At 40.0% G+C, this 22880-nt stretch overlaps 1 protein-coding gene across 4 annotated transcripts in view; it reads left to right on the top strand.

The window, feature by feature from the left end:
- Positions 1-21260, top strand: part of DLG5 (discs large MAGUK scaffold protein 5) — a 154214-nt gene extending 132954 nt beyond the window's left edge. For 3 of the 4 annotated variants that reach the window (XM_020809449.3, XM_020809450.3, XM_020809451.3), the window contains 10 exons: positions 3406-3570; positions 4157-4340; positions 5482-5630; positions 7666-7836; positions 8670-8866; positions 12543-12686; positions 15327-15454; positions 17352-17461; positions 17918-18027; positions 19551-21260. In XM_020809449.3, coding sequence (XP_020665108.2) covers positions 3406-3570; positions 4157-4340; positions 5482-5630; positions 7666-7836; positions 8670-8866; positions 12543-12686; positions 15327-15454; positions 17352-17461; positions 17918-18027; positions 19551-19654 — 1462 coding nt within the window. In that variant the 3' untranslated portion in view covers positions 19655-21260. The remainder of the gene's footprint in view (positions 1-3405; positions 3571-4156; positions 4341-5481; positions 5631-7665; positions 7837-8669; positions 8867-12542; positions 12687-15326; positions 15455-17351; positions 17462-17917; positions 18028-19550) is intronic. The other variant, XM_072995027.2, reaches the window with a different exon arrangement.
- Positions 21261-22880: the final 1620 nt, after the last annotated feature.

A 22880-nucleotide genomic window follows, 5' to 3' on the forward strand; every position in this document is an offset into this window, starting at 1 on the left:
GCTCCATTAAGGGAGAGAGGGAGAGAGAGAGAGAGAGAGAGAGAGAGAGAGAGAGAGAGAGACCAATCTTGGCTGAACCAGTTTCAGTTTCTGCCTCCACTTTGCAGCTTGCCTCTTCTTCAGTTCCTTTACACATGGTTGTTGAAAGCATGAGGATGGAGCATAAGGGTTGTGAACCAAAAAGTCATAGGGACCACGTTTGCTTTGAGGAGGGACTCTACCTCAGGCATCTATGATTCCTCATGGAAGTTGTTCTTTTTTTAAAAATATTTTTTTCTATAACTATAACATAAACAAAAACATATAACATATAAACTAAAATACAACTTAACTGTGTTTCCCACTACCATATACGGGACCTCTTGCCATAATCTTCCTCCTCCTCCTCCTCCTCCATATTCTTCCTCTTCTATTGTCCTCTTCTCCAAAACGGCATTGATTCTTGATTTGGGGCTTTCCCTTTTCCTCTTATTAACACATATTTCAAAAATCTACCCCATATTTCATAAAAATTGTTTTTTTCAGCTCTCCTTTCTTAACCTTTAAATTACAAGTAAATTTATCATTTATTGCTATGTTCCATATTTCTTTGTACCATTCTTCGATTTGCAATTCAACTTTTAATTTCCATTGCCTAGCTATAATCAGTCTAGCTGCTGTTAATAAATTGGTTATTAATTCTTTAGTCATTTTGTCATATTCCACATTCTCATATATTAATAACAAAGCAATCTCAGCATTAAATTCTATCTCTTTCACATATGTAGCTTAATTCTTTAAAAATTTGTTTCCAAAATCTTTGCACTTTTTCATATTCTCACCACATATGAAAGTGTGTACCAATTTCTTTCTCACATTTCCAACAGACATACGGATGATTGGCATTAATTTTATTTAATTTTAACAGTCTTAAATACCATCTTGAACTGAGTTTAAAAATTTTTTCTCTTATTCTCACTGACATAAATCTTAAAACCGTCATTTTCCATATCCTCCTCCATTCTTCTTCATATTTATTCTTTTTCCAATGTCTTGCTCCCAAACTATTTTCAATCCTTCTTTCTCACTTTCTTCTTCCTCTAAATTCAGAAGTAAATTTTACTCACAGTACCTTTTACTGAGTCAGTCATCCGAATGTCCTCATATGACAATAAAAATTGTTCGTACTTTGTATATTCTGTACCTCTATTATATTTCTTTACCCATTCATCTGGGACACAAAATCTACAGAAAACCCACCCACACAGACCGGTACCTACACAAAAACTCCAACCACCACCCACAGCAAAAAACCAGGCATAATCAAAACACTGGTAGACCGTGCAAATCGGAACTGTGAAGCTCAGTTTCTCAGCACTGAACTCAACCATCTGAATTGGGCCCTACAGGCAAGTGGCTACTCCAAAATGAAATCACAAGAGCCATCAAACCAAGAAAACAACACCGAACTGAAGAAGAAAAACAGCCACCCACAAATAAAGTATTTCTGCCATACATCAAATGGGTCACGGACCGCATGGGGAAACTTTAGAAAAAACGCAACCTACAAACAGTATTCAAGCCCACCACAAAAATACAACAAATGTTACAGTCGGCAAAGGACAGAAGGGACCCCCTCACCACCGCAGGAGTATACCGGATACCTTGCAGTTGTGGCCAGGTATATATTGGAACCACAAAATGAAGCATCCACACCAGAATCAAAGAACATGAGAGACACTGCAGACTAAAACAACCAGAAAAATTTGCAGTAGCTGAACATGCACTGAAACAAACTGGACATGAAATTCTATTTCAAAATACTGAAATACTGGACGACACCAGCAATCATTACGTCAGACTGCACAGGGAATCTATTGAAATCCACAAGTACCAGCACAGTTTCAACAAAAAAGAGGACAGTATGAAGCTCAACAAAACTTGGCTCCCAGCTCTCAAAAATATAACATGCAAAAGGTCAACAAACTCTACCCAGCCACAAGGACAGGGGATCACTACATACAAAAGACCAGCTTATGACACCCATCAACCACAGGAACAAATAATCTCTTCTCCTTAGCACAGCAATACACCCACAACATACACAATAATCACCAATCTACAAAAAAAGACAAAAGCCTATCTCGCAGCCATAAATACTGCACTCCCAAGCCAACTACACCAGAGCACAGGTTGCTGTCCTCTGAAGATGCCGGCCACAGAGACTGGCGAAACGTTAGGAAGTACAACCTTCAGAACAGGGCCAAAGAGCCCAAAAAACCCAGAACAACCATTCTGATTCTCCTTAATATATTTTATGATAAACTTGTTCATTCTATTTGCAGGTATTGCATCTTGATTTAATAGTGAAATAGGTCTATATGAACTTGGGTCTGTTAAATCTTTATTGGGCTTTGGGACAAGAGTTATTAATGAATGTTTCCAAGAATCTGGTGTTTTCTCTCCTTCCAATATTTCATTATAGAACACTTTTAGCTTAGGGATCAATATTGGTTTAAAAGTTTTATAATATTCTGATCCTAATGGAAGCTGTTCTGAAAGTGGTGCAGGAGGAAAGGCAGGGATCCTCTCTCTGCTTCTGTTGAAACAGTTCTTTCTTTTCTGCAGGACAGAGAGACTGAGACCTAATACTCTCAAGAGATAATTGGCAAACCTATGTCATCACACCCAGATACCCTTCCACCACATAAAATGAATATTTCACATTCCTTTCGTAAGTCCCATGGACAGGAGCATACTCCCTTCTGTTAGCACTGAGTACTGTCTGGGGGAGCTGAAAGAAACAGTTCCAAAAAAACTACCTCCAGCCATTACAGCTCTTGGAATACCCCAGCCATTGTGGCTAGTTGCCATGCTAGAAAAGGAATTCTAGGAACTATATCCCACAAAATGACATTTCTCAGTTCTGCGAGGGGGCACAGCATTGGTTTAGATCAGTGTTGCCCAACCTTGGGTAACCCACATGTTCTTGGACTACAATTCCCAGAAGCCCTGCCAACACAACTGGTGGGGGAGGCTTCTGGGAATTGCAGCCCAACAACACCTGGGTTACCCAAAGTTAGGAACTACATGGTTTGGATAATAATTTGTTTTGACCCACACCGATGAAAAGGAACTCAGTGGCCTCCACTGCTACTATATGGCTATTTCATTCATTATTTACTTTGGCACCAGCTGCTTTTGCCTATTAAAAGAGAACAGCTACTCCCAGAGTAAGCAAGAGGTGGATTCCAATGGTTTTCAGAGCGGGTACAACCACAGCTTGATCTAAAATTCAGATCCTGGTTTTATCTGAAATCTCCGTAACAGCTGAGCTAACTAAGTATTTGAAGATGTATTTTAGCCACCTTTTAATTTCACAGTCACTACTAATATTAATGCTGCTGTTTTCACATTTAATTTGAGCTCCCGGCTAGAACCTGTGAGCAGCCATTCCACCCCCCAAGGCAGTGGAGCTGCCACGCCTGATAGCCATTCCATAATTGATACTGTGAGCGAACAAGATGAAGGGACCATGACGCCCCCATCCAAGCAGACCACCCCAACTACCAGTCCCTGCAATTCAATGAGGTATGTGGTCTTCCTGTCTTACTTAATGTTAAAAAAAACATCAGTGTTTAAAACAACCTCTCTGTTTTGAACTGGTGATTGCTGGGCCTTTTATTAGCTTAAACAGTCTTCTCCCGTATGGTGCTATCCACTTATTTGGACTACAGCTGCCATCATCCCTTAACATTGACCATGCTAGCTGAGTTTACTTGTCCATATCATCTGAAAACTCCATATTGAAGAAAACTGATATAGGGTGACTGTTGGGTGAAAGGAAACACAGAATATAATATTCAGAAAGTCCACTTCTTTAAGTAGCATGGTCTGTGGTATGCCCAAGCAGTTCAGGAGTGAGGGAGGGGCATGATATTGAGGGCATCTAACCTATGAGAAACTCAAAATTCAAATCACTATTGGGAAAGTCTGTTTTTTAATAAGAAATTTACTTGAGATTCAGTAGCTGGAATGAACTTCAGCTCTCTCCTAGAACTGTCACAGAAACATAAACTTGGGAATGTCCAGATCTGAGGGATGTGGGAGTACTGCTGAATGTGGATTAATGTTCAGACTGGCCTCCTTGGGTCTCTTTTTTCCTTGCTGTTGAAAGGAATTCTGTGGACACATCTAAGAAACCACCTGAACCTAGAATGGTTACCCTTAAGAAGTCTCAAGTGGAACTTGGAATCCAAATCTGTGGTGGAAATCTGTATGGAATATTTGTGTCTGACATAGAAGATGACAGCCCTGCCAAAGGACCTGATGGGCTGGTGCTAGGAGATATGATACTTGAGGTAAACTGTGAATGTAAAATAAGACAGGTAGTTGTTTAAACCCATGCACAGTGTGTGGATGCAAAGTGCAGTGGCTGTGTTGCCAGCATCATGGTTTAACATTGTGAGAATAAACCTAGCTCATCCCCATCTCTGGGGCAGCTGCTTCTCTTTTGGATTATTCAGTCCAGAATGGGGAACCTGCAGCACTCTAGGTGTTTTGGACTTCAGCAGTGATATAGGATTGTGCAAGTAACAGTCCAATACATCTGGATAGCCAAAGGTTCTGTAGAGCTGATGTGCTGAAATCTTGCACTGTAAATGAGCATTGAAGACTTGGCTCTCCCGCCAGGCTTTCCCTGAGTATTAGTTTTTTGAGATCTCGGCCTCCCTTTTACCATCCTTTTTGCCATCCTTTTGATCATCATTTTTACCACCTTCATTGCCATCTGTTTTAATTTCTCTTGCTGGTTATTATATTGGTTGAATGTATGTATTATTTTTTTATCCTGTTTTGATATTGTACTGTTTATCTTGTTAGTCACCCTTGTTAGTGTGGAGTATGTGTGTATGTATGTGTGTGTGTGTGTGTGTGTGTATAAATAAACAAATAAACAAATAAATAAATAAATAAATAAATAAATAACATTTTTGACCATCATATCTTGAAACAGAACTATGGTTTTTGATGGCTTGTTTCTAAAAACTGTAGTTAATATTCACTACAATTTCTCTGGGTTTGGACAATCTAGGAGGTTGTAATAAATATAAAATGAAGATAGGAGCGCCAAGTCTCTTCTTGATAGCAGGGCAAAGACCAGTAAACAGATAGATTTGTTGGGACAATACACTGTAGTTCAGACTTGCATCTGGAAGAGACCAAGTATACACAGAAGAAATGAAAAATTCAGATCTGAGACCCTAGAGTCTTGGTGCACTGCAAATCAGACAATACTGGAACAAAATGGCAAATAATTCTATTTGTTATAACTCAGCTTCCACTGCTCTGGTACTGTTTTATGTGTTATTTCTTTTTTTACCTCTATGGTAGGTTCACAGTCTTGGTCCTACTTTACCACATTTCCTGCTGTTTAATTTTCAGAACATCCATACCAGACTTAGGATTTCAAGCATTCATGATTTCTTTTTCTCCTTCTCCCAGTATGGATCTGTTGATATGCGGAATAAAACAGCTGAGGAAGCTTACCTTGAAATGCTCAAGCCAGGTGAAAATGTCAGAATAAAAGCACAGTACAGAGTAGAAGAATTCAACAGGATCAAAGAGCTGCCTGGAGATGGATTCTATGTCAGGTATTTAAAACGTCATTCGGTAAGCCAGGAGATGTTCTATCAGCCAGTAAGAACTGGTACACGCGGACATAAATAGCCTTTCATCTTTCAGCACTTGGTGATTTGCACCCAAATGTGTGAATGAGCTCCACCAAAAGGATTGTGTGCATTGTGCATTAATCGGCAGTAGCTTGTAGGAAAGTTCATTGCAGCAACTGAAAGCTGCACCTGTGTATTTGCATATGCAAGCTCCCTCGCTGCTGCACTCAGCAAGGGTGAATATCTGGCCCACTTTTAAGAGAGCAGCTGAGTGACTAACCAACGTTAATAATGTCACCAAGTTCAATGAACCAAACTCTCTTTGACAGATCAGTTCACCTCCCTGAATTACCTTAAAGAGGCACATGCTGTGCCTAGGCAGAACTAGAAGTATTGGTCTTGAGGTATCCAAAAATTAATTCCCAGCACAGATACAAATCAGATACATCAGTTCTTAGGTGTTTCATGTAAAATGAAAATAATAGTGAGTCCTATCCCAGAGTCATGTGAAGAGAAATAAATATATTGGGGGTGGATGTGGGGAGAGGAATTTAAAAATGTTTTGCTAAAAAAGTCTTCATTTTATAAAGATGGTGATTATTATAGGAAATAAGATGTTTCCTTTGGCCAAAATCCTGTTTGTGCAGCTGTGCTGCTTAAGGCGGATGATGTCATTGGCCATGATAGTTTTTCAGAAATAAAACACTTCTGATGTTTGGAGTGGGCCAAGATAAAGGGGAATTCTTTAATTTCAATAATTACCATTGACTCCCCAATGACAAGGAATCCCAAGGGAGTCTTGGGACCTTCTTGGAGAGGGGTGGCAGGGGGAGATCAAGTTTCTGAAAAGCTGCCATGGCTGATGGCATCATCAGCCCTGTGTGACATAAATTGTGTGGATTTCAGCCAGTGAAGCTGGTGATTCAGTGGCTGAAATTCTGTTGGTGCAAATTTGTGCTGCACAAGCCAGATGACATCATCATCTAGTGACAGATATCCTTAATTTGATTGAATCACAAACTTCCTGTCTCTCTGTTGAGGCCCTGAGGCTCCCTGGGGATCCCTTTTGCCCTTGGAAAGTCTTTGGGAGCCTCAGGACAGTGGGAGGAGGAAACATTTAATACCAGAAGATTGCCCCAAATCATCACCAACAGGATTTCAGGTGTGGTATTACAGATGTATTGTAGTAGGTTTAAATGATTGGAATAGTACCTTTCTGACTACAAGATATTTAAAGGCTGTGTTAATGTGTACTGAGTACATTGAATCAAAGTTATTGGTAGGAACTTATGTGCATTTTAATTATATAATTATGTACAGTATATGGTTTCTGAGACCAATGTATATATTTTATATGGTCAAAGCAAGACAGACGGGGCAAAGAAAAGAGCTGAAGTCAAACTTCTGTCACAAGCCCTGATGCAGCATGAACAGTAAGGGCAAATAGTGGGCTTATCATTTTGTTTCTTTCATCTTGTCTTGTACTTTTCTCTCACCCACCCTATTGATGGCAGGGGGAAAAATACCCATGGAAGATTATAGGCCCAGCTCTGCCCACCCTCTCCTGAATGGAAGGGATCAAATAGCAAAACAGTCATCCCTTGACAGCCATGTAAACCATTTAGGGGGAGAAGGCAAGATCCTTTTATTTGCCCCAGGCTTAGCGCATCCATAGGTTCCTTACTCATCTGTAGAAATTAACATGCACTATTAAGTCAAATAGCTATCTGAGGCTTAAGTACCTACCACCTCAGTCAGAACTTGGAAAAGTGACTTTTCTGGATTACAGCTTCCAAAATCCTCAAAGCAACATGGACCCTGGCTATGCTGGCTGGTGGATTCTGGGAGTTCCTGTCCCCCCCCCCCAAAAAAAGGCATGTTTCTCAACGTTTGTTCTATTGTAGCTCACAAGATGAGATCCCTGCCTCAAATGGAGGAAGATTCCTTGCTTGTTCCCTGGAGTCCTTGATATTCCATTTTTAGTGCTAAAAGTCCCATTTCCCCTCTTTCTTTGCAGGGCACTTTATGACCGACTGGCAGAAGTGGAGCAGGACTTGAGCTTTAAGAAAGACGACATTCTGTATGTCGACAACACTCTGCCACAGGGGAACTTTGGTGGCTGGATGGCATGGCAGCTGGATGAGAATGCCCAGAAGCTGGAAAGAGGGCAGATTCCCAGCAAATACATGTAATTCCATCTTTGAGATATAAGTGACATTTATATCATTTCTAAAAGTGCACAATTACAGAGAAGTATGAACAAAAGCCAAGTGTTTCTGTCTTCAAAGCTTTGTAGCCAATATTGAAGGGGTGTTAAGTTTCCCAGTAAAGTTACTTGAGAGAGGTGGCATGTGTTTAATAACACCCAATTAAAGAAACTATTCCAGCAAGTCATTTTTAGTGCTGTTGATGGTTGCCCATCTGCTAAAAATGGAAAGGCCTTTATTTTCTGATTCAGACACTAGGCTAAGGGCTTCCAATAGTCATGTTGTAGCATTTTTATAGCATCCATGTTTAATTTTGGTCCTAGAGTTGGGATACAAGACTGCACAGCATTCTTGCTTTTAATCCAGTAAATCACTGCTTGCTTTTCATAGAGATCAAGGAGATCAAGTTTAAGAGGCAGAAGTGAGTACCGCTGCCTTAGCTATTAGTCCAGCAAGTAACAGCAAAATGTTCCCCATACCTCGCCTTGTGCCTTTTGGGTTTCTCTCTCCCCTCCTCCATCCTTTCAACATGATGGCTTTATCACCTTGCCTTCCCTGCACTGACACTCTGCAGTGGCTTCTCAGGCTCATTCTTCTATCTTACATCTTGAACTTAGGGACCTCGTAATTCTTAGACTGCTGTGCCTCCTGCTTTTGGAAGGGCTATTCCTTCCAACTGTCACTTGAGAATCCGTATCTGGAGAGCTGCACCCAAACTGAAGAGTCAGTTGAACAAGAGTTTTTCCTCAGGTTTTAATGACATTTTCACAAGCCTTTTATCATTTTCCTGATTACCCAAATGATTTCCTTGTAGGATGGAGCAGGAATTCTATAGGAGGCACAGCATGTCTGAGGCTAAAGAGGAGAACAGCTCTGCAAAGTCATCATCGGCAGCAGCTCGAAGATCATTCTTTAGGAGGAAACATAAACACAAACGCAGCGGGTCCAAAGATGGAAAGGATTTGCTGGCCCTCGATACCATCAGCACAGACTCCATTCCTTTCTTAGATGGCAAGTGATTGCTCTATTCAGTTAGCATGTGACAGCATAGTCTGTATTTGTTTGCACTTTGGGTTTAAAAAGAAAAGAGGGGAGAAGTATGTGGGTGAAGCTCAGTCCACCTCATCCAGTATGTATGTGTAGTACTACTAGACCATTCTAATACCAAAATCTCCATGTTCTGTGTCCCACCCCATGCCACCTCCTTCTTTTGCATACAAATAAGATTATTGTGGTCCATATCCTTCCCCTCGCCTTTGAATACACACACACACACACACACACACACACACAGAGAGAGAGAGAGAGAGAGAGAGAGAGAGAGAGAAGATAGGCTGGCCAGACCTTCCCCACAAAATTCCTGCTTGCTTTTCTCCAGAGCATTCCTGTTCCTAATCTACAAGGAGCTTCAGGATACAAAGCACTTATCTAGCTGAAGAGATTGCAAAACCACTGTCATATTATATATATTTTTAATCATGGAGGATGTGTGAAGTGCCAAATGGTTGGAGAAGGGCTAATGTCTCTATCTTTAAAAAGGAGGAATTGGGGAACTATAGACCAGTCATCCTGACATCAATCCCAGGGAAAATTCTGGAACAGACGACTCTGTAAGCACCTTGAAAACAAAGCAATAGTAACTAGAAGCCAACGTGGATTTGTCAAGAACAAATCTTTCCAGACTAATCTAATCTCATTTTTTGATTGGGTAATCTCCCTAGTAGACGGTGGGAATGTTGTAGATACAATATATGTATCCTGATTTCAGCAAAGCCTTTGACAAAGTGCTGCATAATATTCTGATTAGCAAGCTAACTAGGTATAGGCTGGATAGAACAAGTGCCAAGTGGATATACAGTTACTACAGAACATACTGAGAAAGTGCTTATCAATGGTTCCTTCTCAAACTGGGAAGAGTGGGGTACCGCAAGGTTTAGTCCTGAGTCCAGTGGTCTTCAACATTTATATTAATGATTTGGATGAGGGAGTACAGGAAACATTTGTAACAGCTAATACCTTGGAAGACAGAAACAGAATTCCTAAAGATCTTGATAGGCTTAAGCATTGGCCTGAAAACAACAGAATGAAACTCAACAGGAATAAGTGCAAAGGATTGCACCTCAGAAAAGAAAAAAGAAATCAAATACAAAGTTACAAGGTGAGGGATACTTGGCTCGGCCATACCATAAGTGAGAAGGAACTGTTTTAGATCATAAGCTTAATATGAGCCAACAGTGTGATGTCACTACAAAAAAAGGCAAATGCTGTTTTAGGCTGCATTAACAGACGTATAGTCTCCAAACCCTGTGAGGTACTAGTCCCCCTCTATTCGGCACTGGGTAGACCTCATCTACAGTACTGTATGCAATACTGGACATCACACTTCAAGTACAATGCCAACATACTGGAGCAAGTTCAGAGGAGGGCAACAAGGGTGATCAGGGGATCGGAAGCCAAGCCCTTTGAGGAAAGACAGGAAGAACTGGGCATGTTTAGCCTTAAGAAAAGGAGACTGAGGGGGAGTTATTATAGCATTTTTGAAATACTTGCAAGGTGGTCATACAGAAGAGCAGCAGAATCTGTTCCCAATCATCCCAGAGTGCAGGACACATAATAATGGGCTCAAGCTACAAGAAGCCAGATTTAGGCTGAATATGAGGAAAAATTTAACAGAGCAGTATGACAATAGAACCAATTACCTCAGGAGGTGGTGAGCACTCCAACACTCGAGGCATTCAAGAGAAAATTGGACAACCGTCTGTCAAATCTGCTTTGATGTGGCTTGCTTCATTGAGCAGGGGGTTGGATTTGATGGCCTTATAGGCCCCTTCCAACTGAATTTTTCTACGATTCTAGTTCACATCAGATCTTGCTTCCTGACAGCTATTTGACTGCAGTAGCTGGCAGATTCTCAATCAGCCTTTGATCCTCTTAGTCTTGTAGCAAGCTGTGTGATGTCACAATGCGTGGTCTTCCAACACAAGGGACATAAGCCAGTGTCATATTGTTTCCCACACAATAGACATTTGTTTGTTTGTTTGTTTGTTTGTTTGTTTGTTTGTTTGTTTGTTTGTTTGTTTGTTTGTTTATTTATTTATTTATTTATTTATTTATTTATTTATTTATTTATTTATTTATTTATTTATTTATTTAGACAAGATTGATAGCCTTAGGAACCATTGTCCATAGCACAGGTTTCTTTAGGGCTGTACTTCAGAATCAGTCTTGCAGGAGCCCATTCCCTCTTTGTGTTTTCTTTTTTTCACCACGTCACATTCTCTGCACTAATATAGCTGACATTTTAGCTATGTTATAGAAATGATGTGATCTTATTCTAGCCTTCCTGACATGCTAGCATTTTCCATAGATACAGTGGTGCCTTGCTTAACGACGATAATCCGTTCCAGGAAAATCACCGTTAAGCCAAAACATCGTAAAATGAAATTTAAAACCCAATTGAAACGCATTGAAACCCATTCAATGCATTCCAGTGGGGTAAAAACTCACCGTCCAGCGAAGATCCTCCATACGGCGGCCATTTTCGCTGCCTGTATAATGAGGAATCAGTCCCTAGACACAGCGGGGAGCCATTTTAAGCACCCGGCGGCCATTTTGAAAACCTGATGATCAGTCTTGTTTTGATCGTTGTAATGGAAAGAATTGGTTCCCGAAGCAGGGAACCGATCTTCGCATAGTGAAAAAAACCCATTTAGACCATCGTTTTGCGATCGCAAAAAGATCATCGTACAGTGATTTCATCGTAATGCGGGGTAATTGTTAAGCGAGGTACCACTGTAATTTGTTGCAGTTAAAAGTGAGGAGGGGTTGGGCTTAGTGCTGCCTGCTGTGTAATGTGGTAGAATCCCAGTTGGATTCCATCACGTCTTCTCTTGTAATGGAGAGGTAAGCAAACGTGTCTTGGTTAATGCTGTATTCATTTCCTTGGTTCATTGTCATCACAATCCTTGCTGCTGCTTCTATAAAAGTTGCCTGCAGGTTATACGTCTTTTCTTCACTCACTTTGGGGAGACTTTAATAAAAGGTCCATTGACGCAAACCTATGTGCTGTTGCATGCCCTGCAGAGTAGACTTGAGTAGAAGAAGTTCTCAGTGGATTGCCTAAACAAAACCTGTGTGTAGGATCATAGTAAACATTTCGGAAAATGAGAGAATGTTTGGGTTTGAGAAAATATATTAACTTCAAATGTAAATTAAAAATCTTATAAAAAGGCTGGGTAAACCTGGATAACGTCATATTACTTGTTCTAGTAGATACGACAAAAAGAGCTCATCGTTCAACAAAATAATTGATTTGCTTTTATGCCACATGTTCTTTTAAAAATAAGGTAATGTGACCAGTAAAATTGGCAGACTTTAAATGGATAGAAATATGGTGGTGTTCTTTTTTAATTTAAAAAAATTCACGGAAAAGCACAATTTTGTTGTAGATAACAGTTCTGGAATATGAAATGTAAAGTTCCCAGAATAATTCCTAATGATCTGTTTCCATCTCATCTGTTTTGATTAATTTTTAATTCAAATTTTGTACAGGTAGAGACTCTAGATTCATGTTTCAGGTAGCTATGTTTCAAGACCTAGAATGTGCCCCGCAGTCAAGGAAAAATTATATGTCTAGAACAGCTATAAATTAGATTCTGATTGTAAGTCGCTCTCCCTGTGTTCCCAGATACTGTAAGCCTTGCTTATCAGCGAGTTCAGAAAGTGGAGTGCACCTCTCCTAGGCCCGTGCTTATTCTAGGGCCATTACTTGACGCTGTGAAGGACATGTTAGTCAAGGAGTCTCCAGGAAAATTTTGCAGGTGCCCTCTTGGTAAGTACTTCAGTAGTAGAGAGTTCTCTGGTAACAACTGTTACTCATTTTGGGCCATCAGCCTGTTGAACTTTGAGCAGGAAACCCCAGCAGCATAGCAACATGGGATTGTTCTACTTACACCAGCATTTCTGTTGCACAAAGGGTGGATTATTCATGGAGCTTCCCCACTTGTACAATGGCAATATTTAAACAAGTGGCACAGTTCTACCCTTTTCAACAGCTGGACTTTCCACTCAGCAGAAACTCAATGGGGTAATGAGCTTTAGGGTTTATTAAAAAAAAAGATATAGAAATACAAGGGTTGGTTGCATCTTGTGGGTGACCTAGATAGCTCTGCCCAAGATAGTACTTCAGGAGGCCTTCCTTCCTGTCAATACTTGACTTTATTTTTACTATAATTTTCTGTTTTTCCATCTTGAGCACTACTAACCATTACTAATTACTATTGTTTATAATTGTTTTTAACTGTTTTAGTTTATAATGTTTGATAGAACCCGCCCGGAGTAGACTTTGTCTAAAAGGGCGGAATAGAAATCTAATAAATAAATAAATAAAAATAAAAAAAGTTCTTTAGTCTTTCAAACTGTGACATATGCCTCCCCAAAAAAAGGTGGCACATGCCCTTTCCCCAGCTCTCCCTTCCTTTGCTGAGTTATCTAGTCATGTTTGTCCAGGTTCTCTTTGTTCCTCCTTCTTTTTTGCACTCTGCAACATGGAATTCTCTACCTGATATCAAAAATATCTCTGCTGTCTTTCTGTATGATGCTTCTAAAATTTCTTACCATCTGATATCCTCTCTCATACACACACAGTTGGTGGGCACAGTCAGCTGGTCAATCTACACCTGCAGCAAAATGAAGTGACAGAATCCCGAGGTGCTGGTGTGGACTGTATCATGAAAGACTGCCAGAGTCTGACGTTCCATTTTTGAATGCTTCCAAGAATGTTTTTAATGTTTTATTGGAAGGAGGCTGCCCAGCACTTCCTGCTGTGTAATTTCCGACTTACATCGAGTTTTAAGATGGAATACAGTGGTGTCCCGCTTGACGACAACCCTGTTAGATGATGAAATCGCTTTACAATGACTATTTTGCGATCGCTATAGCGATTGCAAAATGATGTTTCTATGGGGTTTTTATGCTTAACGTTGATTCGGTCCCTACTTTGGGAACCGATTTTTTGCTTCACGACGATCTTTACAGCTGATTGTCAGGTTTTCAAAATGGCTTCCCGCTGTTTTCTGGACCTATTTCCGGAAGACAGTGATCGAAAATGGCTTCCCCTATGGAGGATCTTCGCAAAATGAGCAGGTTTTTCCCCCATTGGAACGCATTAACCGGTTTTTAATGCATTCCAATGGGTTTTTTTACTTTTGCTTGAAGACGATTTGCTTAACAGCGATTTTAACGGAACAGATTATCATCGTCAAGCGGGGCACCACTGTACTGTAAAACTTTGATACTACCCACCCACCCCTTCAGCTGTAACACTTCATTCTCTTGCAAGTATACACCAGACCTAAGTGATTGTGAAGATCTGTATTTTATCTTTGTTTTTGTAGCTTGGCCTTTTTAAAAGACATGGCTGTGAGCAGTGCTGATGTACTTTAGACATTTCATGATTAACGTGAATTACAATGAGGCTTCTACTTGTGATGTATTTTGGTGTAGTTTTAAATTAAAATATTAATTTGAAAACAAGAAAAAAATTCAGGCACAATTACAGTTCTCAGCCAACCAAGATACAAGTGAACATAATCTATATTTTTTTAAAAAAAGACTAGATTAGCACAATTGTGATAATTCCATTCTGTATATAATTTTTGTTTGCTTTCTTTTTCATTCTTTATTCCTTTTGAAATGGTGACTGCCAGTACTTTTTAACCTCTAGCAAGGATGTAGTTCCACTACGCATCTTGTAGCTCTGTCACATTTGGAGCCAGCTCAGCAACTGCTCTGACAGCTTCCCAGCTTCCCCCAAGGCTCTGTCTATGATCCTGCATTTCATAAGATGGGAAGGACACTAGCAGGACTGCACCATCACCAAGTGCAGACATGCCTCCTGGCTTCCTCCTGTGCCAATTCTGTGTCCCTCTCCCATTTGAGATAACATCTAGCTCACATCATTCCTTTAGCATCTGTGAATATTTTGTGCTATGGGGCATAGATACAATGCAGATATGTATTCCTTGGCAATCCCAATAAACTCTTTAGTGCTGATGTAGCCAAATAAATAATAATAATAATAATAATAATAATAATAATAATAATAATAATAATAATAATAATAATAATAATAATAATAATAATAATAATAATAATAATAATAATAATAATAATAAGCTTAGAACTGCAGAGCTGGAAGGGACCCTGTGGACCATTAGGTTCAGCCCCTATCTAGGAGGCACAGTGGGAAATTAAAACTCCCAAGTTCTGGCTCCAAAGTCAGATACCTAAACCACTGTTCTGTTACTTAACTGGTTTATACATCAGTACAGATGACAAAATACACATGCTCATGCGCATAGACAAAGAGAGAGGGAGAAATGTAACCTAAGAGCCTCTGAATAACATGTCTGTACTAAACAAATGTTTCTCCGGATAAAATGGCATAAACCATTCTTTTTGTTCTTAACAGAAGTGATGAAAGCTTCTCAACAAGCCATCGAGCGGGGTGTGAAAGATTGTCTATTCATAGATTATAAACGCAGGAGTGGACATTTTGATGTGACAACTGTTGCCTCAATAAAGGAGATAACAGAGAAGGTGTGTGTTCTTTTAATATACTTGGTAGCTTTATCTTCAGTGGTTTTTCTCAAAAGGAAGAAACGTTCTATTGCAGTTCTTCCACTGGGGACAAGCGGATTTAGTTCTGCCAGCTTTGTCGATGGGAGGCTACCAGGAAACTCTGTGAAAGTTGCTCTGAACTCTGACAGTGCAGGGTAGAAGAGATTCAGCAGTGAAATCAGATCCAGTCTCTTCTTATTTGTGGCTGCCTGATGCATTCAGCTCTTGACTGAAACAGGGCAGTGGCTAAGAAAGTGACCCAGGAAGCAGCAAAGGCTGGTTCCCTGAGGGCAAGTGAGGTGCTGCCCCACCTCAGAGTCAGCCAGCCTGCTCCTTCCTGCCTTAATACCCAGAGGCAGAAAGGAGGGCCCTAGCTCTGTTCTCCTCTAGCTTAACCTCCTTCCTCAACACACTCAGGGTCGGGGTGTGGATGGGGAGAGAATGAGGGAGTTTGCGTGTGAGTCAGTAAGTCAGCTGCCCAGCATCCGGTTCCATGGGCAAAACTAGACATGGCAGGACAGCTGTAAGAGACAGGAAAGGTCTACTTTTTACATACATTCAAAGAACGCATAGCAGAGAGGAGCTGAGGCTTCCTTCCCCATATTAATTTCATGTACTGGCTGCAGAAAGGAGTGATTTGGGGTGTGGGGAATAGAACAGAGGAAGATTTAGCTATTTTTGTGTTAATGCAATTCTTGCTGTAAAATGTACCATATTTTTCTGTGTATAAAATGACACTTTTTCCTAAAATAATTAGAGGAAAAATTGAAGGTCATTTTATACATGGAAGGAAGCAGCCACACGTGCTCGGGCGCCTCTTACTGCCACAACTGTCGCCCAGTTGCCTCTTCCAGAGCTCACGGCTTGTCCCCTCCAGTGGCCAAGGCAGCAACAGCAGCAGGAGACAGAGGCGAAGGAGCATTCATACGCGCTGGGGCGCCTCTTGCTGCTGCCTCCCCCTGCCTGCCCGATCACCGCTGCCTTGTCCCCTCTCATGGTGGAGGCAGAGGCGAAGGCAAACAAGCACTCAAGCACCTCCTCCTGCCTTGTTAGCAAAAAGGAAAGGGAGCAACAGCTCCCCTTTTTTTCCTAAACTCCGTGCCTTCTCTAAAGGAGAGGAAAAGCGGCAGTCACTTTGACAGCCACTTTCCTTGCCTTTTGCCAAGGTACGGGGCTTAGCAAAAAGGGAGACCTTTGATCCCTACTTTTTAAAATTTGGGGTTGGAAAAGGGGGGGTCGTCTTATACTTTGGGTCATCTTATACACGGAAAAGTACGGTACATTCTACTCACCTACTGCTTTAGATTTTAATGGAGACAACCATGTAAATAAATTGATATAGTTGTTCCCGTCACTTCTGTCCTGTCCCTAAGAAGCTAAAGTAGAGGACGGAGGTGAATTTGGGAATATCAGGCCAGAACTTTGAGTTTAATCAGGTCTTTAAAGCTACTGGATGAAGGAACGAGAGAGAATATTTCAGGTGGAGGTGTGGAATATATTATTCTTTGCAGTATTATAGGTGCCATGAGGACTGAAGTAAGAGAGCAAGGAGGAGCATAGGGCTGGGGCAGAGGGATAGAGATTTCACAGATACCTTGAAACAGGAGAACCAAGAGGAGAAGAGAAAGCCAGCATCGACAATAGAAATAAGAGACATAACAGAACCATAAAAGTGAGTGAATGCATCAGATAAGAGAAAGGACCACAGTTAAGGACCTGTTTGTGTTCTTAAACAAGGTGGTATTTTGTCAGCCCTTCTTCTGTACCATGAGGCTAAGAATACTGGCCTACTTGAAAGGACATTTTAAGAGCATGCATGAGAAAGAGTTTGAACATTTAGCTAGCCACATGTAATCAGTTCATTCTTAATTATTAGGATTGCCACTGTCTCTTGGATATCGCTCCCCATGCCATCGAACGTCTGCACAGCATTCACATTTACCCGATCGTCATCTTCATTCGTTACAAAAATGCCAAACAGATCAAGTAAGTGTGAGGGGTGGGAGGGTAAGGGATTATGGCCATTGTTGGGATACATGTGTACTCACATTTCCAGCTTTTGGGGGTGGTGGTGAATGTAGATGTTGACTTTCTTGGGCAGTTGTATCGATATTGCCAGGTACAGGGGATGTGGACAGTCATCAAAACACCTGCAGACAGCCATGCTGGTTTTTGCCACATATAGTAATACCTGCTGCTGATGGAACATGGCCTTTCCAGTCACAGCAGTTTAGAGGTTCAGCAGTTCCTCATGTGCTTCTATTGCAAGCTGCCTTTACTTGCTGAACAGCAGAGGGTGCACTTCACACAGCTTAGTGTTCCGTTCACAGTGCAGATTCGACTGCAAATTCATTTATGCAGTCTGCCTGGTGTCTCCTGAAAAAATAACCTTCCTATAAGCATTTAAAATGTACATATTTAATATATATTTGTCTTTTACAGAGAACAGAAGGACCCCATTTTCCTGAAAGATAAAGTTACACAGAAACATTCCAAAGAACAATTTGAGACTGCTCAAAAAATAGAACAGGAATATAGCAAGTACTTCACAGGTTTGTATTTAACTACAATTAAAGAAACAAAGACAAATAACAACATACGCCAGGCTCTTTCCTTCCTTACGTTTAGGAAATTGGTGAAAACAGAATTATTCAAATCTGCTTTCAACAACTGATTCTCCCAGATGCTCTTAATTTTAATGTTAATTTTAATTATTCTCTTCTTTTTGCATGGATGTTAGAACTATACTAGATTGTCATACTGTTGAATGTAATTTGTTAGGTGGGGTTTTGTGGGTTTATGGTTTAACTTTTTTCCTTGACAATCAGAAACATTTAGAGATTGATTTATTGCTTTACTGCCCCACTAGTGTGCAAGCACTACTTTGAGTGCAGTTTAGCACTTAAAACTTAAAACCCCATAAAACCCTATGTAACAAAATATATTCAACAATTTTTTTGGTTTGGTGCAGCATCCAGGAGAATTGGAGCAATTTAAATAAATGTACATTTCCTGTAGGATAAAGTCAACGACTAGGAAGTAACCACCACTTTGGGAAATGACAGGCTAAGGCCACCTGCTTGAGTATCTTTTGCATTTAGTCATTTACCCTGGAATACAGCCTGCATGCCTTTTTGATTCAAAATTTTCCTGATATGAAAGACAACTGTGCTTAAGGCCAGTCTTTTTCACTCTTACCCATCCTAGTTTCTCTGACTCTTGGAACCTTTTCCTCTCCAGAACAAATTAGACAACCACAAGAATCTAACAATGGATGGTGGGGAAATTTTTAGCCGTTTCTGCTGGTCTTTGGGATGCTTTTATCCTGCACCAGAACCTACTTGAGATAGATCTAAACATGTTCAATTTTATTTAACCTGTTACTGGTTCCATGGTATTTGTTTTTTCTCTGGTCCTCTTAACTGTGACTGCCAAAATTGTTATTAGCCAGCCATGCTTGTTTTATTAACAAGACCCATAAACGGTCATCCTCCATAGCTTGTTGTAGTATTTGTAGATAGAGGCTTGTTGCTATGGGTGTCGTTTCCATGTCTGCTTGCTTACTAAATTTAGCTTGCTGTTCAATCATGAGGGTTTATTATGCTGTAATAGGGTTCCTTGTAACCATATTTAGATATAATGTGTAGACTTTGTTTCCTAATGCCACTGAAAATAGCTTTCGTAGGGCTTAGTAAGAAACTGGTCTTGGAGGATCATAGTTGTAAGTTGTGGCTTTCTGTTCTTGCCATTCATTTTATTGAACTAACTAAAACATCTCAGTGTTGAGTGTTTTTCTGTATCTCTCCTGTCTTGTCTACTGGTACACATTCTCTGACCCCCTATGTACACACACAGAGAGTTCTGTGAGGCTCAAGAAGTGATTTCCCCAATAGGGCCACCTTGAATTCATTGAGGGGAAAATGTTATACAAATCAATTAAATAAATGGGAAATACCTCCCCTCCCTTTTCTTAATTTAGTGGAATTTGGCTTCCTGTGCAGTTGTACAAATACATGTCTTTCCTAACATTCCTGCTGATGGATTGATGTGTATTTTCTTGTTCTCCTTCCTGCAGGAATAGTCCAAGGCGGTCCTCTTTTAACCATTTGCACTCAGATCATGACGACTGTTGATCAAGAACAAAACAAAGTCCTGTGGATTCCAGCTGGACCTCTGTAGACATTCCCTGTGCAACGACTGAAACTCTGCAACAAACTGTGCATAGATAGTTGACGAGGGGCTTTGGCCTATAACCCACATGAAGGGTTTGTCATGAGCAGCATTACCTGTGAGGTGTGCATGGAACACCGTGGCTCTTTCATTGGCAGAATTTTTTTGTGACATAGAAGTGGACATTTCCAGAATTTCTTTTTTTCCCCATAGGAATACTTTATGATGCTGCAAAAGAAAGAGAGAGTGAATGACAGAAACCCTTTAGGATGCGTTTACACCCCCCCCAAGTGTTTGGTGGTTTGTGTTTACTTGAATTTTTCCTTTTTTTACAATCTCTTCTCTCCCCTGTCCCACCCTCCTTCCCACCCTCCTCTGCTTCTAATGCAAAAAACAAACAAAAACAAAACACAACGGAATGGAATTTTTATATACCGAGAGGGAATGACTTTTCCATGAAGTGTGGTTGTGTGTCCTTTGGTGATAGCCATTCTCCTTCAGAATAAATGCATGAATTGTGAATGGTCTTCTCATAGATACATGTTTTTTGAAGTGAATTCAGGGGGAAAGCGGCGATCCTCCGACACAGGGGTCGGGCCACTGTTTGTATTTCATGAATTCTTGATCTTTTAGAAGTTTTTGGCTTCTTTTATGCATGAATTTGGTACTTAAACGTCACCATGTATCCAATCAAACTGCTCACTGTATATTCAAACACAATAATTGTGGGTTACTGAGTCTGCATTAAGCAGGAAGAGTTCAGAGTTGGCCTTGATTGTGTAATGTTATCACGCATAGATGGTCTGTTGTCATTGGAAGCTTATGCTTTCTTCTTTGCTGGAGTGTAATAACCATAGGGATTTTTATTTAATTAGAAGCACAGCCTCAGTTTTAGAGATCTGGAAAGCTCTAGCATTGTCCTGTGACTGTCATTTTGCCACTGTCTACAAATAATAATAGTGTGTGGTGTGTTTGTTTGTTTGTTTCTTAATTTTTTATTATGATTTGTATTTCCTGACTGTACCAAATTCCATTGTAAGTTTTCTTTTTTTGCACTTCGAAAGTCATTTTCCAACCATGTTTTTTATTTTCCCTTCATTAAAAAAATTGCATGTCATGTTTTATAGGTACTGTAACTTTATTGTTAAAGTATCCATTTGAGTAGAGCTGCATTTGTGATTACTGTTCCTAACATTTCATTATGTAGATAGTTATCCTTTTTGTTTTTGCCCTTTAGTTTGTAGTTGTTCCTTTTTATTTACATTAATTAAAAAAGGGATTCTTGCACAGTTGTTCGAAGACAAAATTTGGTTGGAAATTTTAACCTCTGTTTTACAGATACTATTTTATAGTTCAAAATATGGGAGAGAGAGGAAACGCGTAGAAAGCCTATTGATAAATTCTTAGTTGAAATACTGTTTATAAGTTGAGGGACAGCAGTTATATATTTTTTTTAAAGAGGGAGGCCTGAGTGGGACTTCAGCGGTACGATTGAAGCAAACTGGTACTGTTGCAACATTAATTTTCTGTACTAAAAATATGTCATTTTGTATTAAAACAAACAAGTTAAAGAAACTGAGTATTGTGTTGAATAAAGGTCAATTTCTATAACTTGTATGGAAGTGTTGCAGGTTACCTGTACAGTCTCTGCCGTTCAGTTTATTGCTGCCATCTGTAAACCATCACAGAGCTAAAGTGCCCAAACACTTATACAACTGAAAGAGAGTCCAAGAAATAACAAACATTTGTGAAAGGTGTCTTGTCAGAACAATTATTTTTCCTCTTCTAGAGAGCAAGAAGGCAGCACCGAATCATGTTTCATTGATATTATTCCTTGTTTTCCTACCATAACGGAACATACATACACAACACGTAACAGCATGTGGCTCAAACATGGTGAACGGGGGTGGGTGGGTGGTTCTTTAAACTGTCCTTTACCAAGGCCCTCCAGGTTGGGTTGCTACATCATTACTGGGGCAGAGGAGGGGGGATGAATTAACAATCAGTCATGCTCAAGAACAAAGCAACACCCAAGGTTGTCCTAGTTTTGTTCCTCTGGCTTGAAATCTTCAGGAGGTATGGATCTAAGCCTTAAGGCTTCTAAGGTATCGTCTTCCTTGAGGTTCAGGCATTATTTAAGTTCCTGAGATCTTTTCCCTGGCTGTTCTTTTCTTTTCTTTTTTTAAAGACTTTGAATAATTGAATAGAACTTGCTGATGGAAGAATTCTTCAGTATGTGCAGTGAGATTCATACATGGTGCAGCATAGCCATAAAAGTCTGCCTTAGAAGTGTGTAAAGTATGACTTTCCAGAGGTTGGATTGCAACTCCCAGATTTCTTTACTATTGTCTGTCCTGGCTGGGACCCAGGATTTGCTGACCAACAAGGAACACCACACTTGATGTATAACTGCTCTTCAGCATGTTCTATGCTGTTTCACATGTCAAGTTCTGCTATCACGATTTATATCCATGGTGATAATCAATGAGTGGAACTGAAAGAAAAGATGTCACTCCTACTATTTCTAGGCGACCTGGCTATTTCATTCTGTGTGCATTCCCATCTGAGGCTGACCTCATTAAGACAAACCCCATATCACACGGTGCGCCTTCCCTTCTTCCTCTTTCTGTGACTAGCAATTGCTTACTGTGTAAGCATGAGACCACTAAGCAGCAGACGTCTCAAAATCCTGTACAAGAAAACAGTATTTCTATACCTTACAAGCCCAATGGATGACTTAAACAACGAGTAATGCACAAATAGATTTCCTTTACTTCTGCTTTACCTAGTAACTTAAAATATTACTTTTAAATATTTTTGTACTACCTTGCATTTTAAAATACCCGAGTGGTGCATAAAATGTAATTGTGAAATTTGGAAGGAATATAAATGAACAATATTTAAAAACAAGGCAGCTTAATGTATGTCCACCAGACAAAGATAATAGTTCTATAGCTTTTAAAGCAAGATTCAGTGGATGCCATGGTTCCAGAAAAAATAGATGAAAAGCACATGACACAAATGTTCCTTCTTAAAAATTTCAGATCATTATTACAGTCAGCTTCTAGCCCTTTTAGTTATGCTAGAGAAATGTCTGATGAAATTTCAGAATCCAAATGAGTTGCCATGTTAACATTTCTAGTAGAAAATGGGGCTCCAGTGCCCTATGAAAGTCCTTGTTCCTCCTCATGATTAGCAGATAAATTATTCAAAATGACAATGTAATAATTCATAT

Source organism: Pogona vitticeps, chromosome 3 (genome assembly GCF_051106095.1).
Source record: "Pogona vitticeps strain Pit_001003342236 chromosome 3, PviZW2.1, whole genome shotgun sequence".
Taxonomy (NCBI): domain Eukaryota; kingdom Metazoa; phylum Chordata; class Lepidosauria; order Squamata; family Agamidae; genus Pogona; species Pogona vitticeps.